Source organism: Scleropages formosus, chromosome 22, assembly GCF_900964775.1.
Source record: "Scleropages formosus chromosome 22, fSclFor1.1, whole genome shotgun sequence".
NCBI lineage: Eukaryota > Metazoa > Chordata > Actinopteri > Osteoglossiformes > Osteoglossidae > Scleropages > Scleropages formosus.
Window position 1 is genome coordinate 8,575,616 of NC_041827.1, and position 12,039 is coordinate 8,587,654.

General features: G+C 39.1%; 2 protein-coding genes across 2 annotated transcripts; both read left to right on the forward strand.

The window, feature by feature from the left end:
• The first annotated feature begins 3,020 nt into the window (after positions 1–3,020).
• LOC108918509 (homeobox protein Hox-C6-like) lies at positions 3,021–6,050 on the forward strand. The gene is made up of 2 exons (XM_018725838.2): positions 3,021–3,488; positions 4,142–6,050. Exons 1-2 carry the CDS (start codon positions 3,089–3,091, stop codon positions 4,441–4,443), a joined length of 702 nt encoding a protein of 233 aa, XP_018581354.1. The 5' UTR covers positions 3,021–3,088; the 3' UTR covers positions 4,444–6,050.
• A 197-nt stretch (positions 6,051–6,247) lies between these two features.
• On the forward strand, positions 6,248–9,147 carry LOC108918508 (homeobox protein Hox-C5-like). Its single transcript, XM_018725837.1, has 2 exons — positions 6,248–7,450; positions 8,383–9,147. Exons 1-2 carry the CDS (start codon positions 6,952–6,954, stop codon positions 8,595–8,597), a joined length of 714 nt encoding a protein of 237 aa, XP_018581353.1. The 5' UTR covers positions 6,248–6,951; the 3' UTR covers positions 8,598–9,147.
• Positions 9,148–12,039: the final 2,892 nt, after the last annotated feature.

The following is a 12,039-nucleotide window of genomic DNA, read 5'->3' on the forward strand; positions in this document are numbered from 1 at the left end:
TCCTGTGGCACTACTGTGATGAAATCATGCTTATACGTTGCCATATATTTGTGTTATTCTCTGTAAGGTTACTCGCCATTGTTTTAATTCAGTGTCAGAACCTTTATATTACTGTCATTTTTTGCAACATTTTCTTTGAAATTTAAGTAAATTTATGTTTAGGCATGAAATAATCAATAAAATGTTATTATTGTAACTGATTTAAAGTGGATAACATGTTAACACAGTATTTGATTTGAGTGAAAACTAAGATATATTAAGACTTCAAGATGCTACAAATTGGCACTCCAGAGCACAAAAAAAACATTCAGTGCAAAAAAAATTTTGATTTACATTTTATTCACCCAGCAGAAGCACTTACCCATATATCCATATATTTTAATTCTATTCATTACCAAAAATGTAGCAGTAATAACAAAGTAGTATTCGTGGTGTTATTGGTACCTTTGCAGTTTTTCCTATGTTTAACGATGTATTTCAGCCATTCATTCCTCTTGCAGCTGCTTTTTCTTGTTCAATGAGGCAATAAAACACTTCAAGATCTCTCTTGAATTTACAACTTGTTCTAAAGCTGCCGGCATTCGCAGTGTTCACCAGCTGGCTATGGGAAGCAGTAGTTTCCTTTTTTTAAATGTCCTGGACAGTTCAAACTTCCAGTTATTTCGGACACAGCGCATCATTTTACCGTTGGAATTCATCTTGCCTTAAACGGGATGTCTTTCGCAAATACCATACTGTAATAACTAAGGAAACCATTATTTTACATATACAATAATAAAGCTTATTATATCAGATAATATGTAATATTCCATTTGTGTGAAAATTAATCGCAAGCGTTTAAATGAAAGCATACGCCTGTGAATTTAAGCGTATTTATACGTCGTGAATGGTGTGTATGCAGAACCAAATACGATTTTGTGGTGAAAGGTTTTTTTTTTATGTTTTGTCCATTTAAATTAGTTAAATTAATGTAAACGTTCCTTTGTGCCTCTCTCTGACTTTTAGTTTTACTAATCTTGAAAATACTGAAAATGGTTTAGGTCGTTGCAGTTTGTTGTACTGAATCGTAACTGCATTTATCATATTTCAATTTAATTTGTTTACTTCTGAACCTTCTAATGTTTCCGAACTTTCCCAGTTCTTTTTCGTTTACATTCCTTTGCTGTTGTTATCAGGGAGAATTCTCAGCATGTAAAGACTGTAACAACCTGCTGCAGTCCTTAAACACGCCTGTGTAAGAGCTCCCACAACACAGGCAGTGCGCGCCGGGTCTCGGTGCTGCGCTGGAAGCTATCAATTGCGCGGTTTTATGGCTTCACTTCCACTGCTTACGCAGGCGTCGGAAGACATTCTTCTGCAGTGAAGAAACAGACGGCCGCTCTACAGGCTCCGCTCCAACCGTTTCCCTTTTTGCGTCCGTGATTTCCAGAGAAGCAAACGCAGCAACGCGCTAAGACATTATAAGAGTATTTCCTATTTCTTATACATTCTCCACCTCTTATATTTTCCTTGACACGTGTTATTCTAATTGCAGACAGTTGCAATGTAGAGGAAACTATTAAAATTGTTTCAAAACTACTGTGTGCCAGTGTACAATAAAATATACAGTAATCTACCGCCATTGGGTTTAAATAACATAATTGTGATGGCAGCACTTCTTTTATCCCTATCGTTTTATAACACATGTCTGCAGAGAATTTGAATGTTCTGTTAGTATCCGTAATTTGACATAAAACTGCTGTATAAACATTTCAATAATGTAAACCAAAGTGATTACATGTTAAATACCTCTCAGATATTTCATCGTATTCGTATTTTTATTGTGATTTTACTAGTCAAGTGGTATAAAAATATATTATGTGGTTTTTTTTAATCACATCGCGTAAGCTGGTGGAGAAAGCGGCTTATAGACTTACTAAAAATTTGGAACAAGGGAGTTAAAATGAAACGTGAGTGTGTATTTTAAAGCAAGGTAATTAAAAAGATGAAAAAGAAAAGCTGTGCCTGCTAATATGTAGTATAGTAATTAAACTTTGAGATACTGAAAAATGTATTTTTTCGCATTGTATTGGCCATTTTATTGTATATAAATGTCATCCTATTATCAGTAAGTATGATTTCCTCCTGCAGTGCAAAGACATACAAATATGTATACACATTAACACAAAAATTGAAATGAAAATAAAAGAAATGCATGAGCGCTGAAGAAACAGTTAATAAATGAAACCTTGTAAGCACTGAACACAAACTAATTGCATTAATCTGTTTTTTGTTCAGAGTATTGACTCCTTTAAAATCACCAATTTCAATTACAAATGAAATATGCACCTTGGAAAAGAAAGATGTTTTATCGATTTCGGAGAATCCGTGTTGTCAAGATTATTTTACGACTCAATAATTTGATTACTGTACTCTGCTGTGCAGTTGGCTAATCGTGTTTCCCTTTAACCGCGAGGGCCATGAAAGTGTAACTGCGCTGTGCTGGACCATTTCACATGACAGGTCCGTATAATGCAAGGAAGAATAAGGAATAACTTGCCACGCGTGTATGTTTCTCATGTTAATCATGATATGATATTAGCTTAATTAGTTTAATCATGGCGCGATTTTAGTCTTCCAATAGAGCTTGAGTCCAGACACTTAACACTGAATGTCAGATAATAGATCAGTGCAGTTAGAAAAACGACCCAAACATTAATGTGTGTGTGTGTGTGTGTGTGTGTGTGTGTGTGTGTGTGTTGCTACTTTGGTGAAATGAATCAGAAAAAAACTACTTAAGTTTTTTCCCCCCCATACTTTCCCTCCGTTCCTTGCTTTTTATTGGTGGAAAACGGTCAGCTGACGTTGTCATTTTGTCTGTCTTGGAGTGAAGCCTTTGCTATAACATTCGAGCTGTGTGCCTCCAGCGTAGCCCTGAAATAAATAAAACTGAAATGAGCAGCACACGCTTCTATTAAAAGACAGCAAAATAAAGACGCTGTGAGACAGACGGGAAAAGAGACAGACAGACAGACAGAAAAACAGACAGACAGACAAAGAAGGAAACGAGGGAGGGAGGGAGAGAGAACGTGAGGGAGAGAGGGAAGGTATGAATTCGTATTTCTCAAATCCGTCGCTCTCTTGCCATTTACCGGGTGGCCAAGAAGTTTTACCCAACGTGGCGTTAAATTCGACAAGCTATGACCCCGTTAGACATTTTTCGTCCTACGGGGCAACAGTGGCCCAAAACCGGATCTATTCCTCACCTTTCTATTCGCCCCAAGATAACGTTGTTTTTGGATCCAGCCGGGGACCCTACGAGTACGGATCTAACGTGTTCTACCAGGACAAAGATGTTCTGCCCAGCTGCAGGCAGACTAGCATGGGTCAGGCAGCGCAGAGTTCGCTTGCACAGGATTACACCTCTGATCAGGGGAGGACTGGATCGCAGGAACAGAAAGGAAGTATTCAGATCTATCCGTGGATGCAGCGAATGAACTCTCACAGTGGTATGTATTGCAGCACCAAGAGATAAATTAAATAAATTGGCCTGTTTTACGACTGGCCCCAGCAACGGAACAAGGGAAGCTACTTTTTATTACCCCATAAACCATTACTGCAGCACCCTGTCGCTGGCTATAAAAGCCTTTTATCTTTATAGGAAATCCCTTTTGGTGGAGCGACCACCATCCCCCACCTTCATCGTCAGAAATTACCAAAATTTCAAGGGGTTTCATATCAGATTAATCAAGATTTAGCAATTATATATATACCGGATAACATCCCCTTCTGTGCAGTCTTACTTCCAACTGCTTATTTTTTTAGGTGTAAGTAGGCTACATCCACATAAGAACAAGTTAACGTAACTTGCATTCTGAATTTCACAAACTTTGGAAAAAAAAAGAGAGATTTCCGATCTGAAATAACGAAACTAATGGAAACATTGCCCGAAGAGGCAAAATTCAGATATAACTGCACGTACGCCTTTGTGCGCAACATAAGTGACTTTTAAACATATTTGCTTCCGTTGCTTGCTTCCATTTTCGGAACTATTTTTATTCTGCATGAGAAGTCTGGGCACAGTAAATCATAAAGTAAAACGCTGAAAATATATTGCATATTAAATAATGTATAAACTATTTTAAATGTATTTTCTGCACAGGAGTCGGATATGGGTCAGATAGACGGAGGGGTCGACAGATTTACTCCCGGTACCAAACGCTAGAACTCGAGAAGGAATTCCACTTCAATCGTTATTTGACCAGACGAAGACGTATCGAAATCGCCAACGCTTTGTGTCTTACAGAACGCCAGATCAAAATCTGGTTCCAGAATCGCCGCATGAAGTGGAAAAAAGAGAGCAATCTAACTTCGACTCTGACGGAAAGTGGGTCCGCCGCAACAGTTCAGGAAGGAAAGGAAGAAGAAGCACAGGACAAGAAGAAAGAGAGAACGTCGACTTAGTCCCTAAATACTCACATGGTGTATTTTAGTAAGATAAAACCAGTCAAACTACCCACCTTCTTTTTTCTGGCACAATTCATCACATAAGTATGTAGACATGCTCGCACCACGAGGTGCGGCCACGACACAGCACACACACTAAAGCGCACACACACGTACCCTCAATGAGCATCAGCGACACGAATCCAGAATGCAAAACGGTGTGTTACTCCGAGATCCACCCAGACTCGAGAAAACAAGTGTTTTGAAGCTTTTTGTGGTTCCTTGTCAAAACTGAACGGTCCACAGTGTGACTGCAATTCCAGTGCTGACTTTACATTCCTCGCTGTACCACATCATCGACTGTGTCGCGCTGAAATATGGTTCTGGTTGTTCTTACTGTACTTCAGTCGCACTGTACTGAATTTCCCCCCCGAAATGTCTGTGAAGCTATGTCAGCGAAAATGTTTCTCTTCGTGCCTGTGTGCAAGACAGGTCATGCACACATAGGTTATTCAAGAAAACTGTGCGAAGGTAACAAGCCAAGGCGTTGCATTGACTCAGTAAATTTTGTGTTGTATGTTCTACAGTTTTGCTGTACTAAAGCATATGAGCAAAAGGTGTCACAGGGCGAACAATACTACCTGAAACATTAATATGCCTTTGTATATATTGTCTATGCTGTATTCCTGTGAAAGCTTTCGTGTGCGCTCTACGCTCTTCAACGTAGTCCATGCATTGTTTATATTTAGTAGTAGTGTTAAAAAAGAAATGACTATATAATGAACGCTTAATGTGATTCCAAATTAGCGACGGCAGAAAAAGGAAACTGCGTTCCCTGTGTGTTGTATGAACTTCTCGTCCAATCGCATTGTGTGTATTTAATAAAACATTTATCACAGCACCTGATTTGTATGTTATGAAGACAAGAACTCTTTTACCGAAGAGTATTACTTGTAGAACAGTTGGATAAATTCCGAGTTTATCAAGATCTACAGGCAGGCTCATTTAATCTGTAGAGAATACCAGTGTAACACCACTGCAATAAAAAAAACTACGGAATTTTATGGTCTGTATATATGTACATGCGCACACACAAAGCATCACACAGCAGCTTATCTCTTTTTCTGCTTTCCTGACCTGCTTTCTTTGAAGTTACGACTGTGAATAGAGACTCAGTTTTATTACTCTTTAACTGGAAAGGATTTCCCACAGGATGTACTAAATTGCAGAACAAAGCGGCCTCGCCAAACAATCTTAACACGTCAAAAGAACAATTTACAGCGACAGATCGTGTTTTTATTATTTGAACACGGCTTTTTAAAAAAAAAAAAAAAATCAGCATCCCGCCGCTTGCATCTTGTTGGCAATGACTGTAAACTATGAATTAATAAACTCCAGTGACTAGTAGAACAGTTGTACTGAGTTTGCTTAAAGTAGTCTAGACTGCCTAAGTGTATGACAAACTAAATGTGCTAGATTCACTAATGTGACACACATTCTTAATATTGTTAGCGCCGATTACAGTTTGCCTTTCAAGCAAATAGGCAAAGTCTACTAGGTAGTCCGTGAACAATGTAGGCCCGTAAACTCTATCAGCTTTTTGTGTATATTTATGAAGCGGTTAACCCTCCGTGCGTTTCTTCACACCAATTTAAATATACTGTAACTGTATACGTTTATGAGTAAGAAGGAACGGAGTAATATAAATCTTTTAAGCCTAAATTGTGTTCTCTGTTTGTAGGTCATTTAACTGTCATCTTAAAATCTGCAAGATTTGAAGTAAAGTGAGTAAAATATTAAAACTTGAGGTTAGGCAGGAAACTAAGAAATAAAAAAGTATCGATTGAGTTATTATAACTGTTATTCTGCCTACCACACTTACAGACGAAATCAATTGACACAAGTAAGAGTGGCTGGAATTTTCCAGTGCAGTTGTATTGAATTGTCCACTTCGCACAATGCCTTAAATGACGTGACTGCTCCTTCCACCATCATCTTTCTTTCAGCCTTCTGCGAAACGCTCGAAAATCATTCGAGAGCGCCATACTTGTGTGTCAGTATATACCGCCGTCTTTCATTTTTCCAGGTAGACAACACACGTTGTCATTAGAAAGGGCGTGGACGTCATGCTCTGACCCAGTTCGGGCACCAGGTGACGCTCTCAGTCCACTGTCCAAGGGCTCCTCGCGCGACCCTCGGTCACCATGCTATCGCACACGGTCTTCCAGCTTCCATCACTAACCTTCCGGTGAGATCAAGCCAAATTTATGACTGGCCCACGCGAGCACGTGATTTCTCCGAAACGTCCCATATTTGGTCAGTGCAAGTACAATAAAGGAGGACAAATCCCCCACCTATAAATTCTCAACATTTTCAGACAAAGGCCCTTAAAAAGCTAAAACCAAACCCATGATAAAAACAGCTATCGATATCCGAAAATAACCACAGACAATCACCAAGGCATTTACTCGTTGCTCGTACCTGTTGAAATGTTTTTGCTCACTTTTTACAACCTTTTCCCATGAAATGAGCTCCTATATTGTCAACTCCTTTCACAAACAAGCCCATGAGAAGCCTACTTCCACCATGCACAATTACAGCTATGGATCCGTGTCTGAGGTCCATCCATCTGGTTATTGTTACGAAGGGATAGATGTCAGTGGATCCCTCCCTTGCCCAGCCTCTTCGAACCCTCTCAAACGGGGGGAAATGAGCACGCGTCTCCGTGGGTATCCGGACATCCCATCGAAAGTGCCTCAGTCGTGCTCTGCTATGGGCTCCACGGAAGGCTCTATAAACGCAAGCGGGAAGGCTGCTCTCAATCGTGGGCTATACAATGAAAAAGCCGAGGGGGACAAGCAGCTGAGCGACATTCCCATTGGCAAGACAAGAGCAGGAGAAATCAAAGCTGGAGCCATGCAAGCCGTCCAACCAGTAAGACAACCAGCCCATCCGGTTCAGCCCCACAACAACCATCAGCCGCCACAGATGTACCCGTGGATGACCAAACTGCACATGAGTCACGGTAAAGTTGGGCGCTTTTCTTGTTCTTTTTAGGGATGGGGGCGGGGGGGTAAAACCTTGTTTTTCTCGCCCTCTTGTCAGTTTCCTCTATTTAAACTCCTCTTTAGTCCATGCACAGTTTTTACTCTTGAGTTTTAAAGGCCATACTTGGAAATCATAAAACTCGCTGTCGTAAATTTTATGACAAAGGCATCAATTGCTCGTAAAACTGTCCTGGTACTGCGAAGAGGCGATCCGGGTCCAAATTTATGGTAGCATAATTGGGTATGAGAAACAAAACTCCACAACACAAACGGGAGAATGTAGCATATTTCTTTTGTACATTAATTCATTTAGTTGACGCTTTATAATATTTAGGTTACAAATATTTTAACTGTGGTTTTGGTTGAAAAGTTTTGGATCTGAAATGTACGTTTAATTTAGCATTGCCACAGAAAACATTTTAAAAATTGTTAAAATGATAACCTCGGCTTCCAATACGAAAATAATTATTGTAATATTGTCATTATTATTACTATTGTTATTAAGTAGTATATGTTATTAGTAGAAGCGGCAGCATTAGTAGCAACAACAACAACAATAATTATAATAATAATAATATTAATAACAAAATAAAAAGATGTATAATCACTATGAACAGTCATAGACTTAAAAATGAAAATAAACCTTCGGGAAGTACAGAAAAGAAACAGTAGGAAATACACTCTGCTAATGCGAATGGGATTCATTGTTTTGTCTGTTTTTATAAAATTTCCTCTTGCGACCATGAACATTCTTTAGACATAAGCATCTTTCGCTCTGTATGCACATTTTGAACAATGTGGTCTCGGAAGGTGCATTTGAAGTTTCTTTAGACGTAGTCACGGAAAATGCCTGGTTGCGTCTGGTTGATTGTTGTTTTTTTTTTTTTTGTCATAAATGTGCTATGTACAGAATCTGATGGCAAAAGGTCCCGGACGAGTTACACCCGCTCGCAGACTCTGGAGCTGGAGAAGGAGTTCCATTTCAACCGGTATCTCACCCGTCGCAGGCGTATCGAGATCGCCAACAGCCTCTGCTTGAACGAAAGGCAAATAAAAATCTGGTTCCAGAACCGCCGAATGAAGTGGAAGAAGGATTCCAAGCTTAAAGTAAAGGAACCAATATAAATGTATCGATGAAGTCGCTCCCCAGCTTCTAAGAGTACAGAAGGAAAGAATCTGCATACCTGTATTACATGAAGACATGAAATATATCGTCAGCAACATCCTTGTGTTTCTCGGCTTTAATGATTTGCATCGGCTACCATGTGGTTGTTTGTAAAGTGTAAATATGTACAAGTTTCTGGACATTTCTCACTGCTGCTTGTGTGTTTTCCTTCGCGTCCGTGTAGTCAGGGTTACCCTCCTAACTCACTGCTCTGCTCACTAGGAAAATAGTAACGAAGACGGGATTTTGAGAGAATATTGTCATTCTGTTGTCAGTCCATCCTGTTCGGTGGTTCGGCCGCTTTCTTGGGATGGTTCTACTCTGTCTTCCCACAGCCTTAACTCGCAAAGAAAACCGAAAAGTTGTACAGTGCTTTCGTAAAAAATGCTGGGTCACAAATCAGCGTAAGTTTTGCGCGTAGTCAGTACCTCTGGTGCGTATTTATACGGAAGTTACACGGTCTAAAATGTAACTCCACAAACAAATAGCTCAGATTTGTTTAAAGGTTTGCCCACGATTCTTCTTCTTCTTATTCTTCTTCTTATTCTTATTATTATTATTATTACAAATGGGTTATGTTCTTCATTTGTCTATTTTTCAGTTCCTCTGCTATCCTGAAAGCGTCAAGGTCAAAAGACTGAAATAATTATAGTACACATAGCATTTTAACCACTTTCTGCATCTTCTCCTTTAGCATCTCGATTATGAATAAACACGCATTTACATTAGAAGAACCTTCAGAAACTTGTGTAACGTGTGCTCAGGTTTCAGTCGGCCTGACGTTTTCGTTTTCAAACGTGACAGTAAGTAAAACTGTCAAGCCATCGTTAAGGACTATTGGCAGACACGCATTTTAATGATGATAAACAGCAAATGTATACGAAAGCTTAATGTGAGTAAGTAGCAAGTATTCCGTATGAAGCACAACAGTATGTTTTACAAGTAGGGAGAATGTACGCAAGTTGTTCTGCGTTCACTTGAAGAGATATGGCCTTATCTAAATATACTATTTCAGCAGCTGAGCGGGCTTCTTGCAGTGAAGTATGTTGAACATCCCTCAGTTCCTCTTCGGCTCTTGTCACACGTGTAAAATGTGCAGTGTCAGTACAGTGTTCACCCCAAGGTTTCTCATTCTGGACGTAATTACTTGTTATATGTGATGTATATGCTTTTCCCAATAAAACAAATCTTCAACTCAATATTTAAAACTCCTGGTCAGTAGTGGCTTATTTAGAAATATGATCAATGGGCTCCAATTGTTCGTACATGTAAGGCAACCTGGACCAACGTTTACATGTATGCACTTGGCAGATGCTTTTTTTCAAAGCGATGTACGACAGAAATGCATTCCACACACACAAAGGGCTCAGATTACACACGGTTATTGAATCACACCTTGTTTGTTTCATACTGCAGCCTTCATGGTGCGCATATTCCAGCAGCTATAGAAGCGACATGCGAGAAGGACAATAGTTTGATCACAGAGTAGCAGGTGGTGAAGCACCAACTTAGGAAAATGTCAAGAGCTCGGAGAGAAATGCGTTAAATGGAAAACTGAAGTCTTGGATTCTCAGGAATGCTTTTGTTTTTATTCGGCATACACCCTAATTGTCGTATAAATGTTATTGGCATGTATTTTCTACTGACATGAACGTGAAAACCGGTCATTAATCAGGTTCAGTTTATTTAACAACTGGGGTATAATATTTTCTTTTTTAACCGGAAATAAAAGCTGTTTATAAGAAGATGTTTCATGCCAAAAGGAATGATTTAAGGTTGATATATTTAAGTGTTTATCCTCTACTTAAAGGGAGATTTGCACTGAGCGTTTTGACCTAAAATAAACTGGTGTTTTATAACCGCTATTTTCGTTATTATTTATGCTTTCAATTGGATAACCAGACATTTATATACCTTTTCCAGGATGTCCCTGTTCTTTCAGTGATCCGAACTGTGTATGTTTTAGTAAACTTGGCTTTGCTGAAATTACTCTACACTTCATGACTTATACGTGTGAAATTAAATGAGCAAATACTGCGGACAAGGTAGTACAATCCATACGTTTTTATACGTTCAACATCATCATGTCAAAAAGTTAATTTGATTTGGACCTTAGCCCCTAAAGGATTTTCAAAACAAATTTCACCGCTTTGAAGCGAAGTTTGCGCTTTCTTCCGTTTCTTTGAGAATTATTTACAGTACAGGCAGATGCCAGCGGAGCTTTATGACCCTAACGCGCAATAAAACTTAACAACATTTTCTAGCACACTTCACACAGCTCCAGTTGTTTCCGTGCTACAAAATCGAAAATGAGTCGTAGTTCAGGACAGGGCTCGTTTCAGAAGCTTTTTTGTTTCCTCGATATGCAAAGAGCCCTTGTTCTGTCAATCCCTGTCATAATGCTGAATTGTCGAGACAGTTCCGATTCGGAAAACAAGATTGCATGAGCTATAAACGCTGGAGGTTGTAAATGAATCCATACATAACGGTTACTAAGTATTACAAAATCATGTATACGGAATGGCACGTGAAGTATAAATCTTTTTTTCTAATTCTATCCGTATCCAACATCAAACACATTTCTTATTGCACAATTGATTCCTTTTCACGTTTTCGAGGGTATGTGTACTGTTTTGTTCTGTACGTGAAACTGTATTTGGAAACAGAAACAGTATACTGGACAAACACATGCATTTACGTATATTTAGGCCTGCTATATATACGTGTATAAATACTGGACGTACAAACATAATACGTATGTGATATACTGTGTATGTATCTGTATGTATATTAATTTTTCCAATCATTGGTTTACTACGTCAACTCTTTTAAAGAGTAGTATGTAATCAAACGAGTTGCTAAATGGTAGTTATATTTCGTTCTATACAGTATACTCAGGTCAGCAAACAGCTCCCATGAAAAGAACGCTTTCGTCTCCTAGGCCTCTATTTAATTAGGACAGTGATTTCTAGCAAGTGTCCCTCAAAATGGAAGGTCTGCAGAGAACCCCTGGGCTGGGTTCTCAGGGAAAATCACACTTGTCCCAAGTTCCATTACTTTATATTAAGATGCAGGTAACAGTGATTCATTACCTCCTTTTGATAATCTCTCAGTTTTTCTCTTTTTTTTTTTTCCACAGTCCTCTGTATAATGTATAGTATCCACACAGGGAGTCTGGTTTTCGTTGCCACGCAATGTTACCAGACTTTGAGTTAGTCCACGTTTTTTTTCTTGTCCGCTCAGTTTACTTTCCGAAGATCTGCTTCTTCCTGTTCAATCACGGTTAGGAAGAAATAAGGAGAAAACATTACTTACCTTTCCCTTTCCCTCCTTTCCCCTTCTGAGTAACCAAAGACGTCCTGCGTCTGGGAAAATAAACCATTGACCAACAGTATTCTCAGT

Bases quoted from the DNA above. Each gene is read 5' to 3' on its own strand.
- LOC108918509 (XM_018725838.2), top strand. From the start codon at position 3,089: ATGAATTCGTATTTCTCAAATCCGTCGCTCTCTTGCCATTTACCGGGT. The intron at 3,489-4,141 runs GTATGTATTGCA...TTTTCTGCACAG, and splicing joins GCGAATGAACTCTCACAGTG to GAGTCGGATATGGGTCAGAT.
- LOC108918508 (XM_018725837.1), top strand. From the start codon at position 6,952: ATGAGCTCCTATATTGTCAACTCCTTTCACAAACAAGCCCATGAGAAG. The intron at 7,451-8,382 runs GTAAAGTTGGGC...TGCTATGTACAG, and splicing joins CAAACTGCACATGAGTCACG to AATCTGATGGCAAAAGGTCC.